This window comes from Desmodus rotundus, chromosome 9 (genome assembly GCF_022682495.2).
Source record: "Desmodus rotundus isolate HL8 chromosome 9, HLdesRot8A.1, whole genome shotgun sequence".
Classification (NCBI taxonomy): Eukaryota; Metazoa; Chordata; class Mammalia; order Chiroptera; family Phyllostomidae; genus Desmodus; species Desmodus rotundus.
In genome coordinates this window covers 102,132,117-102,156,987 of record NC_071395.1, presented here as the reverse complement: position 1 = coordinate 102,156,987, position 24,871 = coordinate 102,132,117, and the positions used below count along the sequence as shown (strand labels likewise).

At 48.1% G+C, this 24,871-nt stretch overlaps 2 protein-coding genes across 4 annotated transcripts; both read left to right on the top strand.

Annotated features, from left to right (window-relative positions):
* Positions 1 to 653: 653 nt before the first annotated feature.
* ATP5MC1 (ATP synthase membrane subunit c locus 1) lies at positions 654 to 3,341 on the top strand. Of its 3 annotated transcripts, XM_045182575.3 has the most exons (6): positions 668 to 798; positions 1,104 to 1,194; positions 1,287 to 1,334; positions 2,171 to 2,248; positions 2,604 to 2,782; positions 3,124 to 3,341. In XM_045182575.3, the coding sequence occupies exons 3-6, from the start codon at positions 1,296 to 1,298 to the stop codon at positions 3,236 to 3,238; spliced, it is 411 nt and encodes a 136-aa protein (XP_045038510.2). In that variant the 5' UTR covers positions 668 to 798; positions 1,104 to 1,194; positions 1,287 to 1,295; the 3' UTR covers positions 3,239 to 3,341. The 3 variants fall into 3 exon arrangements, with proteins under 3 accessions (XP_024428858.2, XP_045038510.2, XP_024428859.2); XM_024573090.3 differs by lacking the exon at positions 1,104 to 1,194 and having other exon boundaries at positions 654 to 798; XM_024573091.4 differs by having other exon boundaries at positions 669 to 798; positions 1,104 to 1,334.
* A 6,793-nt stretch (positions 3,342 to 10,134) lies between these two features.
* Positions 10,135 to 24,483, top strand: UBE2Z (ubiquitin conjugating enzyme E2 Z). The gene is made up of 7 exons (XM_024572997.3): positions 10,135 to 10,570; positions 12,396 to 12,468; positions 14,207 to 14,394; positions 16,924 to 17,035; positions 19,462 to 19,574; positions 20,232 to 20,322; positions 22,462 to 24,483. The coding sequence occupies exons 1-7, from the start codon at positions 10,254 to 10,256 to the stop codon at positions 22,630 to 22,632; spliced, it is 1,065 nt and encodes a 354-aa protein (XP_024428765.2). The 5' UTR covers positions 10,135 to 10,253; the 3' UTR covers positions 22,633 to 24,483.
* The last annotated feature ends 388 nt before the right edge of the window (positions 24,484 to 24,871 follow it).

The following is a 24,871-nucleotide window of genomic DNA, read 5'->3' as shown; positions in this document are numbered from 1 at the left end:
GAGGCAACGACACATTGATATTTCTCTCTTTCTCCCTCCCCTTATCTCTAAAGATAAACAAAGTCTTTTTTAAAAAAACCAAACACCTAGTTGCTAGTGCATGACTGCTAAACACCAGCAGAGGTCCACAATGGCGCCCTTGCCCACCAGTGAACTTTCAAGGCCAGCTGGCTGCCTTTATTCCCCACAGCGGAAGCAAGGTTTCCACAAATCGCCATCTCGGGAATTGCAGCAAAGGCGTTGGCTTCCCCAGCCCCTGGAAGAACGTCTCGCGGGATCTTAGCTGTCCTTGGGACCTTCGACCTGACTACAAATCCCAATATGCAACTCGCTAAAGGCCTGAGCGCCCGAATGAAGTCTCCGGTCCAAGGTCATGTGTCTGTCTGCGTAAGGCGCCTTTTTCTACAGCTTCCACCTTAGCTGCCATTTTGTGCGGGAGGTTACGGAACTTCTGAGTCCCGCCGACTCTATGGTCTAGCATTTCAGCGATCAACCAATCAGAAGCCATATCTTGGAGGAAAACCCCGCCTTTACCCGCAGGGAGGCGGAAATGCCACGAAGCTCCTTGGGAGAGAGAGGAAGGAGCTGTGGAGAACCAATAAGAAAGGAAGAATTGAGGACGTCAACCAATGGGAGACGCAGGGGGATTGCGGCCAATGAGAGTGGGGGGACCCCGGGACACGTGGGTGGGGGAGCTGAGCTCTGAAACCTAGAGCTAAAGCTGGGACGTGAGTCAGTCACCTTGAGCGGGGCGAGCGCTGTGGTCTGAGCAAGGGCAGCAGGGCAGTGGGAGTGCAGGTGACTTGGGGCCGGAAACCCGCGGTTCGCAGGGGTGTGGGTTGGGCTGTGTGGAAGGGCATTTACCCCTAAGGCCGGGAGAGATGACGGGCATCTATAGCCTTAACTATTAGTTAATTACCAACGGTAATGAACGACCTACTGTATGACTGAGGCTGTGTAAAATGAACGAACAGGACCCTGCACAGCATCTGCCCAGTGTTGGCCTCCAGTCTTCCCGGGAGACCATCCTCTTTCGCTACATTTCCCTCCTGGGGCTCAGGCTTCCTTCCTCTACTTCCGATCTCCATGACCTTCCTTTGCAGATCCGTCTCACTGAAAGTGGTGGACCCGGGAGTTCGCGTTGTCCCTCTGACCTCTAATGCTGGGCACGGTGCTAGGAAGAGCGTGGTCCAGGGAGGACGGCCGAGGGTGAAGGGGACGAACGAAGGTCGCCACTATAAGGAAATAAGCAGACTGTCAATAGAATTTTTTGTTTTCCTCTGCAGACTGAAAAAATGCAGACCACCGGGGCTCTACTCATGTCTCCGGCTCTGGTAAGCTGCGGCTCCAGGGTGCCCTGTAGTGCCAGGAGTCGGAGCCATCATTGTTTAATGAATGAACTGAGAGGATCTTGGCATCCTGATGATATTGGCCCTTTGGGGAGATTGTAGGATGTGATGCAGTTAACCCCTGCTTATTTGGATGTGTAAACCAAACTATCTTGGCTTAGGAATGTGGTTAGAGAGTCCGGATCTGACTTTTACGCCCTGTCTGGCGTAGTAAGACAGCGCACTGATAACAGTGATTCTCTCCCTTGGCTGCACATTAGAATCAACTGGAGAGCCTTGAAAAGTGCTGATGCCCCGGCTGTGCAGATTTGGGAATGAGAGCGGAACCCATGCAACTATATCAAGAACGCCATGTTACAAAGGGCTCTGCTTAGATGGCTGTTTCAGGAGCCTCTCCAGGCTTACAGGTCCACTCCTTTCGGGATATATGATAAGGAGTACCATTTTAGCAAAATAAGATTTTCTCCTTCTGATTCTTTTGGTAGTCTGGGTACAAAACCTTCCTGAACCTGGTTTGATATTAGTGTGAGCTTTTGCTGCATTCTGGGATACTGATCAGGGCTGTGCCCGTAGAAGTGAACTTTGGTACCCACTTTTAAATGGGAAGGTTGCCACTGCTGACACCACCAGCGTCTCAGGGCAGCTGTGTTCCGTGCAGGCACAGTTGGTAGAAACAGGAATACATTCATTGATCTTGAAGTACATTGGACTTTTTCTGTTCCTAACATTCGCAGTCCTTCTAGATGGAAGCTCAGCATTTAGGTTTGTTGGGGGTTTTTTTCTCTGTGTGATTTGGGGGACGTGTCTTTCTGATTTTACAGATCCGCTGTTGTACCAGGGGTCTAATGAGGCCTCTGTCTGCCTCCTTCCTGAGTAGGCCAGAGATCCCATCTGAACAGGTAAAGTAGTATGGGCTCACTTATGAGCTTCTCCAGACAGAGATCCTTCAAGTTAGTTGTGTTGCCTTTAGGTCAAAGAGGAAGGAGAGTTAGACAATCTGTGGTGCTTTAATAGTTCTAAGTACCCCCAAGGTGAGCATTGTAGGGGAGAAACGTGCAAAAGTGAGGTTACTGTAAGAGTAATGACCAGCGTGCTCTGCAGTCTGAACAGTCAGTACTTGCCAGGCAGTTTGCCAACAGTTTCAGAGCTCAGGTGGGTGGGGTAAAGGGGTGGAGTCAGACACCTGTCTCTGTGCCTCACTCTCTCCTTTATCTCTTCCTCTCTTTCCTTACTTCCCTCTCTCTGTCCTTCTAGCCTTCCTACAGCAGCTCCCCACTCCTGGTGGCCAGACGGGAGTTCCAGACTAGTGTTGTCTCCCGGGACATTGACACAGCAGCCAAGTTTATTGGTGCTGGGGCCGCCACAGTGGGTGTGGCTGGTTCAGGGGCCGGAATTGGAACAGTGTTCGGCAGTTTGATCATTGGCTATGCCAGGTGAGTTTGTGGGTGGTCTAGAGTCTCTCTCACTGTAAATTCCACCCTGTTTGGGGGAAGCCTTGGCAAGAGAAGATCCCCGTGGCTTCCGGTTTATTGCACATATCTCCTGTTTTCTCTGGAGGAGAACAGAATTCTCTGAATGAGAATTTAAACATCTTCCAACCTGGCTCACTTAAACTTACCATGTTGGTACTCTGCTTGTCTGGCCAAATCCCCAGGACATATGCAGACTAGGCCCTTCCAGTGTTAGAACTCCCCATTCACCTAGCCTACGTGAGTCCTGCATCCCCAGCCTATGTCCTCACCCCTTCCTTTCCATCGATCTCTGTCCCTGGCAGGAACCCGTCTCTCAAGCAGCAGCTCTTCTCCTATGCCATTCTGGGCTTTGCCCTGTCTGAGGCCATGGGGCTCTTCTGTTTGATGGTCGCCTTCCTCATCCTCTTCGCCATGTGAGCCTCCATGGGAGTCACCTACCCATCCCTGCTGCTCCGACTCCAGGCCATGCCCGGTGCTGGGACATGCTAAGCTTTACCATTAAACACAACATTTCTCTAAACCCATATGCCTGCGCCTCTGTCCTTTGACCTTGGAGAGGGTCTTGGTGGAAAGGTTGGATAAGGGAAGTGGGGTTGGGTTATTGGTGATTAGGAACTCCTCGAGACTGAGGAAGATCACTGCCATGCTTGTAAGAGCCTGGACGGTTCTCTTTCTCTCCCAGGGGGAGCATGATCTTGTCTGATAATTGTGCCTTTTCCCTCCCAGTTGCGTATAGTAATGTGTGACATTTTCGAGGGGCTCAGTGCCAAGGGCTTTATGTTTTTATCTCAACAACCTTATGAATTAGAAGTACAGTGATTAGAACTGTTTTGCAAAAGGGGGAATGAGGCTGAGGGAAGCAAAATAACCTGGCAGCCATCACAGAGCTGGCAAGTGGCAGAATTGGGGACTCCCCACCAGGCCAGCCTAAACCTTTAAGTGTGCTGCCCCATCTGTTTTAGTCTTGGCCGCACAATGGAGGTGGCGCAGATAGGGAAACTTAGTCCCCAAAAAGTTGTATAGTATTTAGAGGTAGAAAGAGGCCTCTACCCACCTGCATTTAGCCTCACTTGTCTTTTTCATTGTCAATTTGCCTTTTTGAGTGCCTAGGTGCTCTTTTTTTATTTTGTAAAATATGTTTATTGATTTTAGAGAGAGAGAAACATTGACTGCTTGCCTCCTGTACATGCCCCGGCCAGGAATCAAACCCCCAACCTTTTAGTGTTTAGGACAATGCTCCAACCAACTGAGCCACACTGGCCAGGGCCCTAGGTGTTCTTGTATAAAGCAGATGAGGCACACAGTCTCGGTTCGTGGAGAATTTGCAATCTTAGTTTTGCTAGGAATAAAAAGGATGTTGGGGCGGAAGGGAGGGAGGAACGAACTAACAAATTGCTGAGAGAGCTTTGCCAAGCATCTTGTGGTCTCCAGAAAGCCTGCGCTCAGCAGGCTCTCCCGCTGGGCCGAAGTGGGACTGATCACCCAGGTAAGAAAGCTGAGCTGATCATCGCAGCTGCTGCTTCTCTAAGCCCTAGCAGGAGCACCACATGAGCACAATGGATTCGGGTTGCTGTTAGACACGGTCTGTCTCAAATTAGATGGCTTCAAAAGGAGTAATACCTTCTACGTGGAACCCATCTTGTGAAAACCTTATACCTCAACCTATTGCAAAAATTTCGGTGAAAGAGTGAAACCCAAACCCAGAATATTCCTAATCAGTGTTAAGAACAACAAAAATGTGAGTCAATAAGAATGGATTTAATTTATATGAAACTTTTTTTTTTTTTAGATTATTTATTTTCAGACAGAGGGGAAGGGAGGAAGAAAGGGAGAGAAACATCAGTGTGTGGTTGCCTCAAGCATGTGCCCCCTCTACTGGGGACCTGGCCCACAACCCAAGCATGTGCCCTGACGGGGAATTGAACTGCCAACTCTGGTTTGCGGCCTGGCACTCAATCCACTGAGCCACAGCAGCCAGAGTGCGATTTACTTTTGTAATTTTTCAAAAAGATCTATTTATTTATTATCAGAGGGAAGGGAACGAGAAAGAGGGAGAAACATCAATCCGTTGCCTCTCACAAGTGCAAGACCAGGGATGGCCTGTAGCCCAGGCATGTGCCCTGACAGGGCATCAAACCAGCAACCTTTCACTTTGCAGGATGATGCCCAACCAACTGAGCCACCCCAGACAGGGCTAACTGACATGCAATGAAAAGATAGTCATGCAGGTATTTGGGTACTAAGCATCCTCCTACGAGTCTTGGGGGAAGCAAAGGAATCTCGCTCTGAAGGAGCTGGAGCATCAGCAGAGTGGAAGTGATAGTGAACAGCGCCATATGTTGTGGGGTATGTGAGTCCAGAGCTATGCGCTGTAGAAGAGGGAAAGAAGAGACTAGTGCTGGTTGTGATGCTGTCAGCTGGCATTGAGCACTTGTGTGTCAGGCGCATTGCTGAACACTTTCCACGAATGACTTCCAGCTTCCCTCTGAAGTCATTTAATGGCTAAGGAAACGGAGGCTCAGAGAGCCGAGGCATCCTGTGAAGGTCACACAGCTGGTAGTAAAGCTGGGATTGAAACTCCGGAACCTGTGTTCTTGTCACTGCTGACTCATCTAAGGTTTGTACAAATTTAGTGACAAGCTCAATATCGTACAGCAAACCAATAATTCTAATCCAAGTCCATCTAACATTCATTCAGCAATCATGGCCATGGTCTTCTAGCACAAGATTTCTCAACCATGGCACATTTGGGGCCAGCTCATTCATTGTTGTGGGGCTGTCCTGTGCATCACTTGATGTCTAGCAGCATCCGTGGCCACATAGCCACTAGATGCCGGTAACAACCTCCCCTTCCTGAGTAGTGATGACCAATTGCCAAATAGATACAAATGTCTCCTGGCTGTGGGGCAAAACCACTCCCAGTTGAGAACTACTGGTTTACCATCATCTGGTGCCTGTTCTAGCCTCTTCCCCTTAAGTAACTCAAGGTTGTGGCAAGCCAGGCACAGAACCTGAGGCAGAGCTCAGGAATCTCAGGGCCAAAGAAAAGGTTGGGGACCGAGGTTGAACTGGCAGCTGAGGTATCACCAAGGGAGCAGTGGATTAACTTAACGCTGTTGTGCAAACGGCGTGCAGTAACCTCTGGGATGTCAGGCTGGCATCCTTACCAGGTCACTACCCTCTGGCAGTAATTAAGGAGCAGCCCCCAGGGAGGGTGGTTGCCTTTTCTGTCCTGGGAAGCTCCAGGAACCTAGTTTTTACCAAGAGGCTAGTAAGAAATTTCCCTTCAAATGGGCTCCAAACAGCCTTGGAATTGCTTGGAACTCCAGATCAGCAAGGTTGGGAATGTGGTTGGTAGCCCATGGAGCCCTACAGGGTCAGTGGAGAAAACACCCTTTCCCTCAACCAGGCCAGTCAGTCCATTACGACTGAGGTTTTTATCTAGGGTTTATGGTCCACAGGTGGAATCATTTCGCTTCGTGCAAGTGCAAATTATTTGTGACAGGATACCGATAATGCATTTTGGGGGGAGAAGATCCATTGTTTTCAGTATACTCTCTGAGAGGTAATGACCAAACAGGAATCACTGCCTTAGAGTTGGGTGTGGGAGCATGCAGACCCCAGCTCTGCCACATCCTAACTGGGAAGTTAATTATCTCCCTTGTGCCTTGGTTTTCTTATCTATAAAGTAGAAGTGAGAACAATTTGTGGTGGTTGTGACAACAAAATGAGATAATAGAGGTAAATCAATGCAAATGATGCATGTAATATATATGTGTACAGTATTAATGAGATATACACTAAGATGTATTTGAGATAATGTAATGCGATAACAGGTATTCAATTTTTCAATATAGTTATTATTTATAATCAGAAGCCTCAAAACACCCCATCCAAGTGCTAATTTTTCCTTTCAGTCTAGAATTTATGACCTAGATGGGAATTCTTCATTTACCCCTGGCATTGAGCCCAAGACAGGAGGCTGGATGCTCGCTGGAGGGAAGACTGCTCCAGAGGACAGTGGGACACAGGGTTTGGGGGGAAGAGAAGAATGGTCTATCGCTTTAGAGAGGGTTCAAACAGCAGCGACCGCGCCTCCGGAACACTCGCTGACCTCTGTCCTTGGGGGAGGGCACTTGCCTAGTTGCCGTGAGCAAGGCACTACCAAACTTTGTTGCATAAAGAGCTTAATGCAGGGTGGCCCAGTGCTGGGGAGGCGAGAGGCGTGGGCCCAGGTTCCAGTAAGGAAGCCCTCAGTTGTGACATTCGTCACCAGAGGGCATGAGATGGCTCTGGAAGGCACACTCTTGCCTTCTGGCCAAGCTGCCAGTGAAAAGCAGCCAGGTGTTTCCTTGACAAAAGTCAGTGAGCACTGGGTAAAGCAATACCAGTTTAAAAGTTCTTCCAGCCTCTCCCTGGTCCTTCCTCTGTTCCCCAGCTTAGAGGCCTCCTGGAGTTCCCTTTAAGCAGCTGCCTTCTTCTGCAGCTCTTGGGGCCCAAATTCTTTATGCCAAGCTCAGCTCAGCTCTTTGGAAAGAAAATAGACATATCTGAAGAGGAAGAGGTGAAGATCCATGGCCAGGGGAAGGGCAACTAGCTACCATGCCCTCATTTCCAGTCTGTTCACCGTTTCTGCCGTACTCACCGAATGTCTGGTCCTAGAGATACCAGACAGGTGTTCCACGCGTTCGGCCCTAGAGGACATGCTTTGTAGTAGCTGGACAGATGAGTAACCAAACCACTAAAAAAGTAGTGTGTCCTATAATAAAAGTATGAATTACTCCATAGTATGGGGTAATTAAAAATGACTAGTAATATTAATAATATGCCTGGAGGTGTTAGGCTTGGCTGAGAAAGTAATATTCCAGCCACCCTTGAAGATGAGTAAGAATAATGAGTTAATTACCGAACATTTACTTTGGCCAGGTACTGTGCCCGTTCATTGCCATACTATCACTTTTTTATAGTTGCTATTATCTTACTAATATTACTGATGAGGAAAAGAGGCCTGGCAAGTTTAAATAACTAGGTTTTCCCCTGGTAGGGGGAAAGAATATTCCAGGTAGAGAAAACAGGAGCAAAGGCCTGGAGGAAAGAAGGTACATGAGCAAGTGAGGTACCAATTATCCGGACAGTACTTGCCTTTAGAAAACACTTCCAGAAATGTCACACTTAATCCTCAAAAGTACCCTGAGAAGTAGGAAATATCCCATTCTGCAGGTGCAGAAACTGGCTAAAATTGGATATTTGCTGAATGATACAAATCAAAAGCTTGAACCTTCTTCTGGACATAAGGTAAGTGTTCTCTGTTCATTGCTGCACCACTAAGGGAACTTGTACTTGAAAACAATGGCCCAGCAAAAAGGAGGGGACAAACTAAGGAGTCCTCTTACCCCGTGGGCCATCTTTGGGTCTCTGCAGTCTATTGCCATGGAGGAATTTATGGACTGGTGGTTTTCCTTGTGTGGTGTTACCCAGTGAATTGACTTCCGACCATCTTACTAAATAAATACCTAAGCAAAATTCTGGAATCCTTTTTAAATCAATAAAATATATAGTTTGAACAGGCAATAGATGTACAGTACATTTAAAAGGCACCACGCCCACACACACCCCTTTGGCCCACTTTGTCAGCAAGAAAATTATCCAGAGGCAACCACTGCTAAATTTCTTGTGTACACTTTCAGAGATATTCTGGCATCGTTTTATAGAATGGTAAAACACTATATCAACAAAACATGATATCTGTATTGATTGGTTTTGTTTCGTGATAAGTACGTAAGCTGTGCCCTTTGCTGGATTCACAAATATGTGGTCTGGAGCGCCAGTATGCTGTGTGTGTGTGTGTGTGTGTGTGTGTGTGTGTGTGTAGGTGGCTAGGGAGTGTGAGCAAGTTACCAAAGGACATTTGGTACAAGGTAAAACGCAGCAAGTGTGGGAAAGTTCATAGCTGTGACAGTATCACAGAGTGGTTAGAACTTCGTCTGGAGTCAGATTTGGCACACAGCCCTGATTCTGCAGCTTGTTCTCAGTGTGACGGTGTAAGTGGCTGAACCTCTGTAAGACTGTTTTCCATCTGTCCGAACAGACTAAAAATAGTACTTACTTCATAGGTCCTTGAAAGGAATAAATAAGACAAAGTATACAAGGAGCTTGGTGCATATCAAGCACTCAATAAATGTTCGCTAAAAAACCACAAATTTTTAGCTATCAGTAAATGTTGGCCGTTTTCATTCAAGTGTACAATTTTCCTTACTGGAAAACTCACAAAAGCTGTGAAACTGGACTCGAAAAATTGGTGGCAAGATATAATTCAAAGGGAGGCTATTCGGCGGACTTTGTATGAATATTCATGAGGGTACCCAAATATTATGAATATTCATACCCTTTGGGATGGAAGTAGTATCAACGTTTAGTTACTTGATACTGCCCCGGGTTACTCTAAATTCTGAAACACATCTGGCCCCAAGTCTTTCTGGTTAAGAGTACGAGCTTGTATTCTTACTAGGGAGAAAAGGAAAAGCTTTTTTTTTTTAGAAGGCTTTTGTTTTTCTTAGTCCATAGTATTATTTTTCACCTTTCTTATGACGGAAGTCCTGAGGAATCCTTCCAGGATTTAAACTCACAGCCCCTTTGCTCGATTCCTGTATATTCAAGGACTCGTAGGAAGTAAAAATATTGAGCTTGGAGTCGAGGCCTGATTTTTTCCCCTTCACCACGCTCTCTAGGTCTGTTTCATTATCCCTATGGCAACGCCTAGAATTTAGTAGGCTCTTCATAAATATATATTGAATAAATACTAAAACGAGATAGTTTTTCACTCGCAGGTTTTGACTCCTTTCCTTCCTCTTGGTCCTGTTGCGGGTTAGAGCAATGGCAGCCTGTCCTCTGTGGGAGACTGTGCAGGGAGTAAGGATAAGTCACAGAACCTTTCGAGCAGCAAGGGGCTTTGCGAGTTACCCCAGTTTACTCAGCGCCTCCCTACAAGGAGGCTGGATCCCCAATCCTATCCCATGGGCACATCTGAGGGTCGCTCTCTTTAAGAGGAAATATCGCCCTCCCGTCCTCCCCTTTCAACGTTTGAAAACAAAATATCCATTGGATTTGGGCTGTCACCTGCACCGAGGCGCCCCGGGACACGCCTCAAATCCTCGTCCCGCAAACCGCGGTGCCAACTAACGCAAGAACCAGAAGCCGTGATCCTCCGGCGAGTTCTCCCCCGCCCGCCTGCCCTGGAGGACCGTGGGTGGACGCTCTTGCAGACCGCCTCTCGCTGGTCGGGGCGGGGGTGGGCGGAGCCAGCGCCGCCCGGCCGTGGCCGCGGAGGGTGGGGACACTCTGGCCCGGCTCTCGGTGGTGAGGGAGACAGTGCGAGCAGCGGCCGCTCTGGTCGGCGGACGTGCTGCCTAGCAGTCCCGGAAGCGAAGCAGTGATGGCGGAGAGTCCGACTGAAGAGGCGGCGACGGCGGGCGCCGGGGCGGCAGGCCCCGGAGCGAGCGGAGTCGCTGGTGTTGTTGGCGTTAGCGGCAGCGGCGGAGGGTTCGGGCCTCCTTTCCTGCCGGATGTGTGGGCGGCGGCGGCGGCAGCGGGCGGGGCTGGGGGACCAGGGAGCGGCCTGGCTCCACTGCCCGGGCTCCCGCCCTCGGCCGCTGCCCACGGGGCCGCGCTGCTTAGCCACTGGGACCCCACACTCAGCTCCGATTGGGACGGCGAGCGAACCGCGCCGCAGTGTCTACTCCGGATCAAGCGGTGAGCCGGGATTTTTCCTCCCCCAGCCCCAAGCTCCGGGGCTCGACCTTCCGTGCCCCCCAGCCCTTACCACTACAGCCCTCACTCTCCCCTGCTGCCTCCGCGCTTCCCTCGCGGCCACCCAGCTGCAAGGCCCACTTCTGGCCAGCCCGGAGAGTCGGGACCGTACCCTACATCCCCCGCCCTTAGCCCCACACGCACCAAACCCCTCCTCGAGTGGCCCAGGTCTGACCCCGCCCCTCGGCAGCCTCCCTGGGGCCCTCCGTCTCCACGCTGGACACCCTCCCCCAGGCCTCCCGCCCGAAACCCGACCCTTTCTTGCTTCAGTAACACCCCCTCCCGCCCACCGCTCCGCCCCTCTCCCCCCTTCCCACCTCAGCCTTTCTAGGTGCTGCTTGGAGTCCCAATCCATCAGGGTCCCTCTCTGTCGTCTCTTCCTGGCCCTCGTTTGTAACGCAGACCCAGCTTGCTTTCCCGGCCTCAGACTCGAAACCAGTCTTTCCTTTTATTCCCCGTTTCCTCAAACCCTCTCCCTATAGTCCCTTCCCAAGTCTAGATCACTTCCCTCATACCCACAGTTTTTCTTTGAACCACTTTTCCATAACCCCAAAGCTGTCCACTCTCACACCTGTTCCTGGAACTCAGGCTTCCTACCCCCTGTCTTACTCTGGCTTGTAATATTCCACTCAAGATATTTCTTTCCTATATTTTTTCCTCTGGACCATCAGGTTTACTTTCCTAAAGTAAATAATACCCAATTCAAGTATAGGAACAAGGTCTTAAGTCCTTTTTGTGCTTGCCTCTTGGGAGACTGATCTTAGATCATATCATATAGTAGACAATGTTTTGTAAAAATTCTTAGCATAGTACCTATCCCACAGGAAAAGGGTAACGCGTTTTAGCTGCTATTAATCCTGAAACCTGTTTCCTGCTGACCGTGCTCCCGTCACAGCCCTCATCTGCATGTCCCACTTCGCAAGTCCCTTTACGTGTACCTCTACCTACGTTTCAGGGTTTCCGAGAAAAAAGAGCACGCTGTGTGTAAAGTATACCTGGCCCCGTGCACAACACGGGGCAGTTTTCCAGTCCTTGCATACCTTACATGCCTGTGCTTACCTCCTCTGCTCCAGCTGTTTGCGCTTTTCTGTGTCCCTGTGAACGTCCCTAGCCCTTTCCCTCCTCGAATGCCCTCCTTTAGACCCTTGCTCACGGCTGACACATTCTAGCTTATGAGATAGGACCTAGAAAGACTCTCACTTCTGTAGCAGCCACTGCATGTCGTGTCCCAGCTGTGAGATTCCTGCCCTGTTAGTCTCTTGGGCAAGAAGATCATTGCTCCCTGCCAGCTCACTTGCTTCATATAATTCCCTTGCTAACAAAGGTCCACAGTGGTTTATAGAATGAGTTTTTTAGTGGGGTTTATGGTGCCTTCCCAATTACTAAAAAATCTTCCTTTAGCATTTAGCTGTAGTACCTGGGAATCTCGGGGGTGGGGAGTGAATGAATTACCATGTGGGAGGAAGTGAGAGTAAATGGGATGCGGCTCTTCCGGGGTGACATCTGATGCCTTTGGGATCTCTGATTTTCCCCCCCTCTCCTTACCCTCCCCCTGAGGAAACAATGCCCCTTTGATAATAATTTGCTCTCTGCCTGCCTGACTAGTACTCAGCTAGTGCAGCAAGACAGTGCAAACATCTGTGGTACCAAGCACCACTTTCCTGAACCCTGGCCTCATTGAGGTGATAACAGCTGTCCTGTTCAAGGGATTCCCTTTTTTTTCTCCTCTCCCTCACTCCCTCCCCCACCTCCTCTTGGTGTTATACAGGGATATCATGTCCATTTATAAGGAGCCTCCTCCGGGAATGTTCGTTGTACCCGATACTGTTGACATGACTAAGGTATGTAACTTGCTGGGGGTCGGGGTTTATTGGGGAGTTGGGCCCATAAAGTTGGAAGAGCCTAAAAGAGATTATCCAGCTCACATCTCTGATTACATAGAGGAGGAATCAAGCCCCCAAGAGGGTACGGGTCTTGCCCAAGGTTACACAGTGAGGTGGAACAAGCTTTGAACAGGTGTCTTACTAGGGTCCCAGTAGGTCCTGGTTGCCTTGGGAGATCCCAGTTTACACCTGTTAGTCCAGCGTCACTATTAGTAGGGCACTCGTTCACTTTCACAAGGGCTCCAGTTTGGATGATGGATGACGTGGCCACCCTGTCCCGCACTACCCAACTCTCCCCCCATGCCGCCACTCTTGACCCGGAAGTGCGCTGCTGTAAAGGCGGGCAGAGGAGGTGGGGGATGGGGCAAACCTGAGTGAGCAGTGTTTGCAGTTAAAGGGCATTGTTTAGGCTCCTAGCCTGATGTTGGGAAGAAATCAGATTGCCTAAATCTAGTGTTTAAATGAAAACTTGCAGTTTTAATTTTCTTAGTAGTAGAAATTCAGATTTTGTATTGTTGGTATCTATTTTGTTATAAATAGGTTTCTCTTTCAATTAATTTTTTTCTTTTTATGTGGTTGGAAATGTTTTTCCTCGGACACCTCGTCCTCAGGCGGGTGTCAGTGTTACGATGCTGGTCCCGGGGTCCCCAGAATCGATGCCACGTCGATGCCAGTTGAGCTCGCTCTTCCAGTGACTGAGCTAAAAGAAAACGTAGGGTGTCACCAGGGCGAGGTGGGGACTGGACGCTGAGGCATTGGATCGTAGGTCCTTTTTCCTCTTGCTGTTCAAATTCCGAGCAGACTCAACAGACCTGTGAGCCTTTGTAGAAGTATAACCGAGTTCAGGTTAGGGAAATCTTGTTCAGTAATCATGGCTGGAGGAAGAGAATGTAGTGTTCTAAGTGTTGCTACATTTTTATTTTTTTATTTTCTTTATTTTAATTTTTTAATTAACCTACAACATTGGGGCAAGTTCTGGGAATGGTCTAATGGCTTTAGTGGACCATGAGTTTTCCCCATTTTTCTTTGTACCTTTGACACAGCTGCATGGGTGATGCCTGAGCCACATCCTGCGCAGTAGGTTTGACCCCGCAGAGGAAGCAGACACCCTAGGCCTCCATCACAGCCCTCGCTCTGCACCGGCACTGGCAGCGGTGCTGCGGCTTCCAGTCCCTTTCCACTTTTCATTCATCTTGCCTCCCCCATTTTGCCACATAAATGGAGGGTGGCGTTGCATCGTGCTCATGTTAAACCTCGGCAAATCCAAAAGTGTGTACTCAGAAAACATACGTATTTCTTACCATTTAAAATGCTAGGGTAGTACTTTACAGATGCGTATTTTGCACATTGGTGTTCTGTCCATTTGTTACGCCTAACACTGATCAGCGAATCTGAGCAAAAGCCATGCTTTAAAGGAGTTTTAAGGGGACTCAAGGGTGATTTTGACTAGATTGAGTTTTCACCTTGGGCTCTAACTTTAGGATGTAACCCCTGAGTAAGATGCCATACCACTGTAACGGGATATAAAATTCTAAAAATATTAATACGAGGACAGGCTGTTCATTCTGGATGGAGAGGATATGGAATGTGGATACCAGGTGAAGGTCCTGCTTCTGACGTGGGTAGCAAGTGGAAGCCAGGAGGGGTTGGGATGGGACATCACCTCACAATTTTGAGATGGGGTTTTATTTTGCAGATTCATGCATTGATCACAGGCCCATTTGACACTCCTTATGAAGGGGGTTTCTTCCTGTTCGTGTTTCGGTGTCCGCCCGACTATCCCATCCACCCACCTCGGGTCAAACTGATGACAACGGGCAATAACACAGTGAGGTTTAACCCCAACTTCTACCGCAATGGGAAGGTCTGCTTGAGTATCCTAGGGTAAGAGGAGATTTCTAAGTGGCCAAGTTGGTTGTTAGCAAATAATTACTCTAGGCCTTTATCAACCAGGGTTTCTCATCTGAACTACAGAACCCAGGAAATAATTGGAGCGACTCTTTCCTCCATTCTCCCCAGGATGGTACACGACTAGTACAATTCCAGATGCAAAAGAGAGAAGTTAATTCACTCACACAGGGGCTGCCTTGGTGAAGTGGTTCTCCCGGAGCAGCCAGCACCTGGAAACTTGGAGCCAGACTCAGGGGCCCCACCCGGGGGACTGGGGCCCAGCAGTGTGTGTTATAAGCCCTCCAGGTGACCCTGGTGCACACTCCAGGTTGAGAACCACTCCCTTAAGGCCTGAGGGCTTAATTCTCTTCCAAACAGGTTGAGAAAGGCTGCAGATCTGTGCCATTCAAGACTGTGGGTGTCTTCTCTATGAGTCTCTCAATTAGTGGCTTTGGAGGCGGTGGTGGTGGTGATGATGATGATATTTTAACAACTGAATGAAAAATGTCTAAGGCTGGAAATCACATCGCACACGAAACACAAGTTTTAAGTACATTTTGTGTCGGTGCTATCGAGATGTTGCTTCATACAGTTCTTGTCTGTTCCTTTTCATTGCCTTAGGCGGCTAAACATTCAGAATGGCAGTGAACATTCAGTATATTCTGGATTGGTCTTGTTGGTGTGGTCTGAATTTCCCTGGGGCAGAGAGCAAGTGCAGGTTGCAGTTGGGAAAGTTGCCCAAACTGGTGATACTGTTTCCTTTCTTGTCCCTCAGTTTCTGGGTCTGTAGGGACGAGGCAGCTGACACACCTGGAGACATAGTTGTTTTTTCTTTTTTTTTTTTTAATCTCTCATCTAGGAATGTGTACCGTGACTGTGGGTGGCAGTGAGGAAGTCCTGTAAAGCAGGTTGTCCTTAAAGAAGTTCTTCATCCTGCTAGGGTATATAATTATCTGTGCTGGTAGGATAGTGGTCTGTGTAACCCACAGTGGTAAAGAAATTTAGTTGTTGCTTCTGTATGAAGTTTATTCATGAAAGTGGGTTTTGTTTTTGTTTTTAGTTCTTTTATTTTAGATTTTACTTATTTATTTTTTAGAGAGGGGAAGGGAGAGAAAGAGAGGAGGAGAAACATCAATGTGTGGTTGCCTCTCGTGCACCCCCTGCTGGGGACCTGGCCCGCAACCCAGGCATGTGCCGTAGACCGGGAATCGAACCGGTGACCCTTTGATTCACAGGCCGGCACTCAACCACTGAGCTTCTCCTTCATTAGGCCAACATTAAATTATGTTGAGTAAACACTAGCTAACAGTACAAATAGGGGAAGTAAATGGTAGGGTAAAAGTGTCAGAAGTATGTTGGGTGGGAAAGGCAGAGCTACCCAGAAATTGAAAATTTGCCGTGAAGAATCAGAGTAGAAAATTCCCATGTGTTCTTAGGTGACTGTATTCACTTTGTCAGCCTCATTTTTCCCTTTCAACCTAGAAAAAAATATTGGGCTGACTTAGACAAAAGAAATTTATTGAAAGTTGACCGTGTTTACTTGAATCCTTGGGTGTGTGAAGCCTTAGCAAAAGTTTACAGTTTTGCGGGGAGCAAAGCGGAGGAGAGAGCAGGTTGAGAGGCACTGAAGAGCAAGCTCCGATGAAGTCACTGTTGTACGTCACTTCCTCGGGCTTTCCTTGGTGCCAATGGAGAAAGGGGATTGGCCAGGTAACTGGAAGAAGCCGTCCTGGCTCAGGTTGTATTCAGCTCAGGTGCCATCTCATCAATTACCAGAAAACAAAAGCACATGTCATTAATGTCCAACCTGCCCTCTTCCTCTGAATGCTCGATCAGATTTATGAGAGAGAGGAGCAATTTGGGTGTTTCTCTCTTATTCAAGTTATTTTTCATGTATTTTCAGACCCTCCACAATCTGGAAGTGCTCCTTAATCCCTTCCTGTTCTTTGGCAGAGTTCTGTAGTCTTCAGGGAAATGGACACTCTTTGGGGGCTTAGAGAACTGGGTCCCCTGATCAACCCCACCACATGACCTCTAACCAGGCGGCTTCACTCCCCTCTGTGCCTCTGTGCTCAACTTCTCCCCTCACTAACTCCATCACACCCACAAATAAATAAGTAAGCCCTTCGCCATCCACAGAGGCCAACGTTTTGTCTCCCTTTGGAGCTGTTTCCTTACCTTATATCTTTCATTCTGATGAACAGAACCTTCTTTGGCTGGCTACTATTTCTTTCCCAGCCCAAAGAAAATCCCTTCAAAGTTACCTCCCTTGCCTTACCCTCTTTTCTTCTGTCTCAGTTGATAAGAGGATTAAGCAGTTGACTGATTACTGGTGAATGAGGGTGAGACAGAGGCTGGGAAATTCCAGAGTGTTAATAGTGAAAGAGAAACCTTGAGTCGCTTAAGGTTGTGCTGCTAGGCCCCTGGGTTCTTGCGCTGGGCTTTCTGAGACAGCCTTTTCCCATCTCTCCCTCTTTCTCTTTCTGCCTCATCCCTCTCCATCCCCTCTGATGTGTTTTGCAGTACGTGGACTGGCCCTGCGTGGAGCCCAGCCCAGAGCATCTCTTCCGTGCTTATCTCCATCCAGTCCCTGATGACAGAGAACCCCTATCACAACGAGCCTGGCTTCGAGCAGGTAAGTCCAGGCAGGCCCAGTTCTGGACTGTGGGATGTTGGGTTTTAAGATGTGAGAGGCCTGTCTGCTTAAGGGTTTCTGGGCTATTTTTTCAACCTGGTTTAGCCCCGTGTATTAAACTTGTCCATGTAGGAGAAAAAAGAAGCTGGCATGTATGCTCCTTATTAATGAACTTTTTTCCCTTGTAAGTTAATAACACTGTCGCGTTATTTCCGTTTGACTTAGAGTAATCTACCATGTGGAAGTCAGTGGAGTCATTCGGAAATTAGTTCTGAGCCTGCTTTGGGGGCTGTTGTATCCAGTGGGTTCTTCTGCATGTCTCCATTCCCAGTGTCCCCTGAGGTGATGTCGGTGACCACTGCTGAGCCAGACAGTCTTTTGGAGTTATAAGTAACAGTTGACCCTTAACATGCAGTCAAAATTTCGCATATAGCTTTGGACTCTGTGGTGGGCCTTTGCACCCACCAATCCAGCCAGCTGTGATTGAAAACAGTATTTTGGATCTGTGGTCGGGAGTGTGAAGATGACGTTTTCAGTCTACTGTTGGTTGAATCTGCAAATGTGAAACCTGCGGATGAGAAGGGCCAACTGTATTTACCGGAGGGGAGGGGGAAAAACACGTGTAAGTGGGACCCGTACAGTTCAACCCTGTTTTGTTCAAGGTCAACTGTACCATCACCTGCAGAGCCAGAGGAGCTAGTCATTAGGTAGGGCAGGAATGTTAGGCTGCGCTGCCGAAGCAAAGGGAGAGGAAACTCACGTTTTCTGAGGGCGTGTTACGTGCCAGACACTGCCAAGTTTTTATATGTAATTTCTTAGTTAATTTTCATAATAACTCTGTGAGGTAAATATCGTTATCCTCGTTTTTAAGGCAATGGTGGCTTAGAGAGGTTAATGAACTTCCACAAGGACACGCTAGATCAGGGTCGGACCCAGAATTTGCCCTGGAGTCCAGAGTTCTCCCATTTTGCCAAAGTGCCTCTCAGGGCTAGTCCCGAGCGCAGGAGAAGCGCCTGGCGCTCCTCCCGCAGGTGGTTGTTCAGTTTGGGTGATTGAAACAGCGTGATTCATCCTGAAACTGTTTGAGATGACACTAACATTGATGCGGCTTCCATAACTCTGAACAAAGGGAAATACCTTTTAAGAATAAACAAAAATTATTCCCTAAACCATTCTTCCCAAACAAATAGTATATTTCAGGAGTGGGTGGAAGTGAAAATGGACCTCGTTGGCTAACCAGGATGCTGATTTTTGATCTTCCTTGTCTGTAAATTCAGCAGATACGACTTTTATTTTTAATACTTTCAGGTGTTCTTGGTTCATGGCACTCTCTTGTCTTGGTAGTTTTTTTCAGTTCTCCAGGCAGGAAGAATTGCCAAACTGTTGCACTTGTTAAGTAGTTAGGTTCAAATAACTTTTTTTAATAACTGTAATGGCGTAATGTGTAAGTCTGTGAGGCCTCACGTAACTTTTAAAGTCTTGGAACCAGATTGAACTACCACCCTCATTTCTGTTCCCCACTGTTTTCATATGCTACCTGCTGTTTATCCCAGTAGTGACTGAAAGTCCATCCTCACAAAGATAACATGTCCTCAGAAGGAATATACTGCAGTTAAAACTGGATTCCCTACCTTAAGCTAGTAGTGGTTCACATTGTATTTGATAATTGTTGAATACTGTGGTTTTCTTCAAATATTTAAAATACCCCAAAGCGCCCCTGTGATTTTGTTGTGGTGTGTTTTGGGAACCATAGTGAGGAGGCTGAAGGTGTGTATATTTTCCCTGTTCGTGTTTTTATTAGAGGCTTTGTCGGAAGCCAAGGTTCCAGTTGACCAGGGTTGGTGGAAAAACGAACATTGAGGAGCAAAGGGAGAGGTTAAAGGAGGGTTACTCCCTGCTCTGCTCCCTTCTGTTCACACCCACACCTTCATATCAGCTTTAGAGACCAAAAGTTGGAGTTTTGCTTTTGAAAATTCCAAGTTCTACTTCTGATAGCTTCACAGTAGTTGCGTTCATGGGGTAGAGCTCTACAGATGTGCGAAGGAGCTAACCAGGAAGCACCCATCACTGACCGTCCAGGCCGAGACTCCTAACGTCATCTATGCATAATTGGTTATTTCCCACTTAACCCTTACCTGAGAGACCTTCATTTCAGGCTTTGGAAAATTTGATGGATCTAGTTTGCTGCTATTTAATAAAGGTCAAATGACCTAGCAGAGGATGGGTATTGGTATGCATTGGGGAAGGTAACGGTCTCAACAAAAGGCCTAGTTGCTCTTTAGTGGGTCTCCCATGCCACGGGAAAGGCTTCCTCTCAGTTCATTTGCTTAGGTCGCATGCCCCATACTAATCCTGGAGTCTTCCCATTGGCTTTTCTCTTTGCCTGAATTTTGTGCCTGGATACTATGGTGTCTGTCGCATTACAGGAGAGACATCCAGGAGACAGCAAAAATTACAATGAATGTATTCGGCATGAGACCATCCGGGTGGCGGTCTGTGACATGATGGAAGGAAAGTGTCCCTGTCCTGAACCCTTACGGTATGTGTCTGGGGAGCCCAGTGGGTGCTTGCGTTCCTTTTGGAGATTTAGCTTGTTCATCCCTTTGAGAACTTTGGGGGCACCAGAGGGAGACAGGAGCAGCAAGTGGTTTAAAAGCATGTGGTCTGTACTTTAATGTGGCTGAGGGTTCCCAGGAGAAAGTTCTGAGACAGCTTCTCTGTTCTTGGAGAGTGTCAGGCCTGAAGGGAAAGATACAGTCCATGCCCTTGGGGAGCCCCCAGTTTTCAAGGACCTGGACATATTAAAGACACAACTGTTCCATAGCCAAAGGAGGTGTAGAGCACTTCATATTAAACCCATTTCTTATTGTTCGAGTTTACTACTTAAGTGTTAAAACCAGAAGAACAAAGTCAAGAGTTAATGAAAAAAACTTCCTTCCTTGGGACAATTGTGAAGAAGGATCAGAATTACGGAAGGCCTATGGAAAACTAATGAGATTGAGCAAGACATGAGTTGCAGTTGAGATTGAGTGATTGGTATTAACAGTAGGTCTCATTTTATAATCCCTAAGGTATAAGGGAAACCACCCATGGGCTTGGAAACACCAGCTGTTTTATTTGGCGTTAAGCTTAGGTGGTGAAGGGGTGACCCCTTCCCGCCTGGTTCCCAGCTTAAGCTTCTCTGCTTGTTTTCCAGAGGGGTGATGGAGAAGTCCTTCCTGGAATATTATGAATTCTATGAGGTGGCCTGCAAAGATCGCCTGCACCTTCAAGGCCAGACTATGCAGGTAATGCAGCCTCTGCTGTTGACTCCAGGGGCCTTCCAGCAAGACTATGTAAAATCCCCCTACAAGGGTGACATCCACATCTCTCCTAGAACCGAGCCGAAAGGAACCTGGTTCAGTTGAGTAGCTGAGGCCCAGAGAGGAGACTGACTTGCCTAAAGCCATATGGAGTTGGTTCTAAGGTCCTGGCATAAAGTAGGTACTCATGAGTAGAATCTGAATCATCCTTTCTAGCCTGGAACTCCTTCCCTTCTTGGTCAGTAGTCTTTTCAAACCAAGAACATTCAGCTCTCTAGGAATACTGAAGAATTGTGAGAGTCATCTGTTGGAATCCCATTCCTGGCTCCGAGGGGTGCTAAGAGAAGGAAGGCTTAGACAAGCATTGTGTGTTAGTGTTAAGTGTTGAAAAATTGCTATTACAGGATGATAGCCAATGACTCATTCTCTGCCCCTACTGGGGAAATGTGCTGTGCTTCCAACAAGAATGTGGAAGTTACAGCTTGCTTTAAAGAAGAGGTTCTTATTACACCAAATTGCAAATAGGCTCCAATATAAACAACCTGGTTGGTAAGAGAGTGAGAACCCTTAGTCTTGAAGGGCTGGTTCTTATGTCGTTTGGATCGTGTACTGATGGTCTGGCTTAGAAATATGGTGAGTGGGTTAAGTGAAGAAGACCTTTCGGGGTTTTCTCCATCTCTTCTTAGACTCTTCCCCCCAGCCCTCTTGCACCCAGCACCTCCTGCAGTAGGAGTAAATGTCTCATTTCCTCAGGTGCTGCTTAGAAATGTTAGTTTCCCTATCCTTCCTTCAAGGACTCTGCACCCACCTGCCACACTTTAACTCAAAGGTCAAGGCCAGCTCAGAATATTGAAGATGCTGCATGCCATGGTTTGTTCCCCATCAGGAATCCTCATTGCCGGTACCTACCAGCATTTCCAGTATTCAGTCTGTTAAGGGAAAATAACTTGTGATAGGGGAAGGAAAGGGAGGAGCAGCATCTGGGGAGGAGAAGAATGGGTGGAAATGGAGCCAATGATGAAAGAAGGAACATTTGGAAAATTGATAGCTACACAGTAAGTGTGGAGGTCAGCGTTTGGGTAATGGGACCCTCATAAGTGAAAAATGCTTGCTCCAGTCACAGTGACTGTGACTTGCGTCCCCTAGTCCCTGATCACAGACGGAAGAGTGAAAGGAGTTTATGTGGGAGAAGCAGACACATTGTGAGAAGAAGAAACCATGTGACTGCCAAGGAAAGAGGTCTCCTGTTGTCTGAGACCTGGCCACGCTGCTTGGCTGCCACATTGCCTCTGTAGCATTTTAAATTCCTTTCATTGTATCCTCTACCGCAGCCACAGTTATTTTTCTACTTCAAGGACAGTTAACCCCTTTCTGTGTAATGTTTGGAGATCACTGATCTAAAGTGACAAGGACTAGGACCAAGTCTAGGTGGCCCTAGCATGATGCCCAGAAACCTAGACAGAAATATGGTGATGGATCCCTGGGGAACAGGACTGGTGCTTATCTAGAAGTCAGAGCTCCTGAGTTCTAGACCCATCCGTGACCTTAGAAAAACACATTATCCTTTTTGAGTACAGTATGTCCTCACTTTATGTTGTCACATTCTTGGAACTGCGGCAAAGCGACATACAGCAGAACCAAGTTTACCAGTCTAATTGATGTGAACAAGAGTAAGTTCCTAGGCATCTCATCATCATTGTTACTACAAAGATATCGATCCAGAGCGGTGGTCCTTGAGGACCTACCATATAGGGAATGAAGGGTAACTCCCTTTGGATGGTTTTTGAGGTTAATTGGTAACACGGGCACACTTAATCATTACAATCCCAGGCTTGAACTTTTCTTCCCCGTTTGTCTTGTCCTTAGTGTTCTCCTTCTGTACACTGGCTTGCCTTTGAGGAATGCAGCATGTTTGAATGTCAGCCCAAGCCAGACCTGCCTGGGACAGTAAATGTTCCATGGTATTCCTGAACAGAGATGACCTTGTCTGCTGTCTGTGACGTGCCCTCCTCTGTTCCTGTGACCCACAAATGGAGCACGCATTTCATGGGCCCAACACTGTGCGCTCTGGGGTGGCTGCTCAGACTTGACTCTCCCATCTCCCTTGTCCCCTTTTCCCCACAGGACCCTTTTGGAGAGAAGCGGGGCCACTTTGACTACCAGTCCCTCTTGATGCGCCTGGGACTGATTCGCCAGAAAGTTCTGGAGAGGCTCCATAATGAGAATGCCGAAATGGACTCTGACAGCAGCTCATCTGGGACAGAGACAGACCTGCATGGGAGCCTGAGGGTTTAGACCCTGCTCCCCTCTCCCTCCCCCCACTCGAGAGTCCCAGCAAAGTTCCTTCCCCCACCCCAGGGATGGAGAGGCACTGTGTATCTCCCTCCAACGTGACATCATTCTGCAAGATAGCAAGAACCAAGCAAGCTTGGATCCCAGGGTGTGGGAATGGGGAGTCTCTTCCTGATCTGACCTCCTTGGCTCTCGAGCATCTGGGGCTTCGTTCATCCCATATCAGGGGCCAAGGTACCTATGCAGGAGCACCTAGGGCGAGGGCCTTTGGCAAAAACAAAACAACCAACACACCTCTCCACAGGGCCAGCTCCTTAGGGATAGGTGGGAGATAGAAATTGCAATTCCAAGAGGGAGTGTGCCCAAATGATTTATGGGGTATCCGGAAGGGAGCTTGGGTGGGGGGCTGTCTGTGGCAATTAAGCAGTCTGGGTGGTTGTCTGTCTGTCTCTTCAGTCTTGAAGCAGGGCTTCCCAACGCCCTTTTCCTCCTTGCCTCTCTTCCCCAGTAATTCCCATGGGCCAGCATAATTTTGTTTTTCCTAATTTATAGTCACTGTTCTAGACAGACCAAAGAGAAGGAACAGTGGTGGAATCTAGGCTGCTGATCAGTGAGCTTTACCTAGCACCTGAGCACCTTTCTCTCCTGTTGCCCATTCCCTCCCCCTTTTCTAGATTGAAGACAGAAAATAAATGTAATAGGACTGAACCAAGTTCTTGGTAAAGCCCTCACAGGCACCATAGGTAGCTGGAGATGCTGTTTGTTCCCAAAATCATTGAAAATTTCCCAACTCAGGCAGCTGCTGGGTGTATGGGATTAAAGCCACTAAATAGGATAGTCTCTTCCAGATTTTCATAAATACTAGCCACAGTGAGGGTATTTCTCCCGGTGGGGTGAGCGAGCAGACTGATGCTAGTCCTATGGTATTTTGCTTGGCTGGCCTTGTGGATTTTACCCCAGCCTGTAGTCCCCCTTCCTCACTTCAAGGCCCAGGGACTAGTGGGGAGCAAGGGCAGCCAATAGCAGAGATTGGGGCAGGAACTCTGGAGACTCCTTCCTTCTCCCCCAGCCCCTCCCAGCTGTTCTTTGTCACCAGCTCTGGTGGGTGTTTGCCTGGCTGTGTTGCTTATCTGTATTTATCCGCAGTGATCCTTAGCTGGTTGGCTGAGAAAAATATGCTTTAGGTGCCCTGTGATACTGGGCAAGGAGGGAACCCCCCCCTTTCCCTATTTGATGTGTTCTCCCTGCTCTTTCCAGAGTCTTGTTAAGACTTCCCATGGGGTATGGGCCACCTGTGTGGCCCAGGGCCCCGTGGGCAACCAGGTGCATGTGAGGGAGAGGATAACTGGTTTCTGCTCTGCCAGCTGCTGTGGCTGCCTCTGTCTTGTGTATCGTGGGACTTCGCTGGGGGTGTTGGGAAGGAGGTTGGGCGCAAAGGAGAACGTCCTCCTGGGGAGGGCAGGAAGCAAACTGGACAGGAAGTGGGTCTGGGGAACGGAAGTTTACCTTAGGTATCTAAAGGTTGGGTCTTTTCACAAGGAGGCTCAAAATAGGCACCCTTCTTCCAATTTCCCTCTTCCCATTCCCAGAGCTAGGATAGGGCTGGGAAGAATGCCCTTGGTCTGCTGGTCCAGTGTTGTCTGTCATCCATTTAAGTGTTCCCACTTTCAAGTGACAATCCTCTCCCTGGCCCTGCCACAGGCAGAGCGTGTCTGGCATACTGGCCTGACTTTTAAGCCCTAATCTTGAGGAAATATATGCACAGGAGTCAAGAGATGTCTTTATATCTGGCTGTACATAAATGAAGTGTTTTTTTTTTTTTCCTTTTTGGTGCAATAAAGTTTGTTTGGCAGACGGAGGAAGCGCCAATGGGTGTGGGAGGGCTTGTGTAAAGGAAGAACGGGGTACCAACCACACACCTTGCCTAGGTCAGAAAGTGCTCAGTGAATTGTCTGGAAGCTAAAACCAAGTTACATGCTGTGGGTGGGAGCAGGGCTGCTGGTGACAGTTTTCCACCAACCAGAAGTAGGGTCTTTTTGAGGCTGTAGCTCTGGCAGTCGAGAGGAATGCCCTTGTAGCATCAGTGGCTTCCAAAGGAATAATAACCTACACCAAAACTACAAAGTGACCGTGTCTTATGGGGACAGACGGAAGTAAGGATAGGCTCAGGCTGTACGCTAAGGGAAGGGTGATTTAGGATAGGTAATCCATTGGGTTGGTTTCCTGTACTAAGCCATACCTT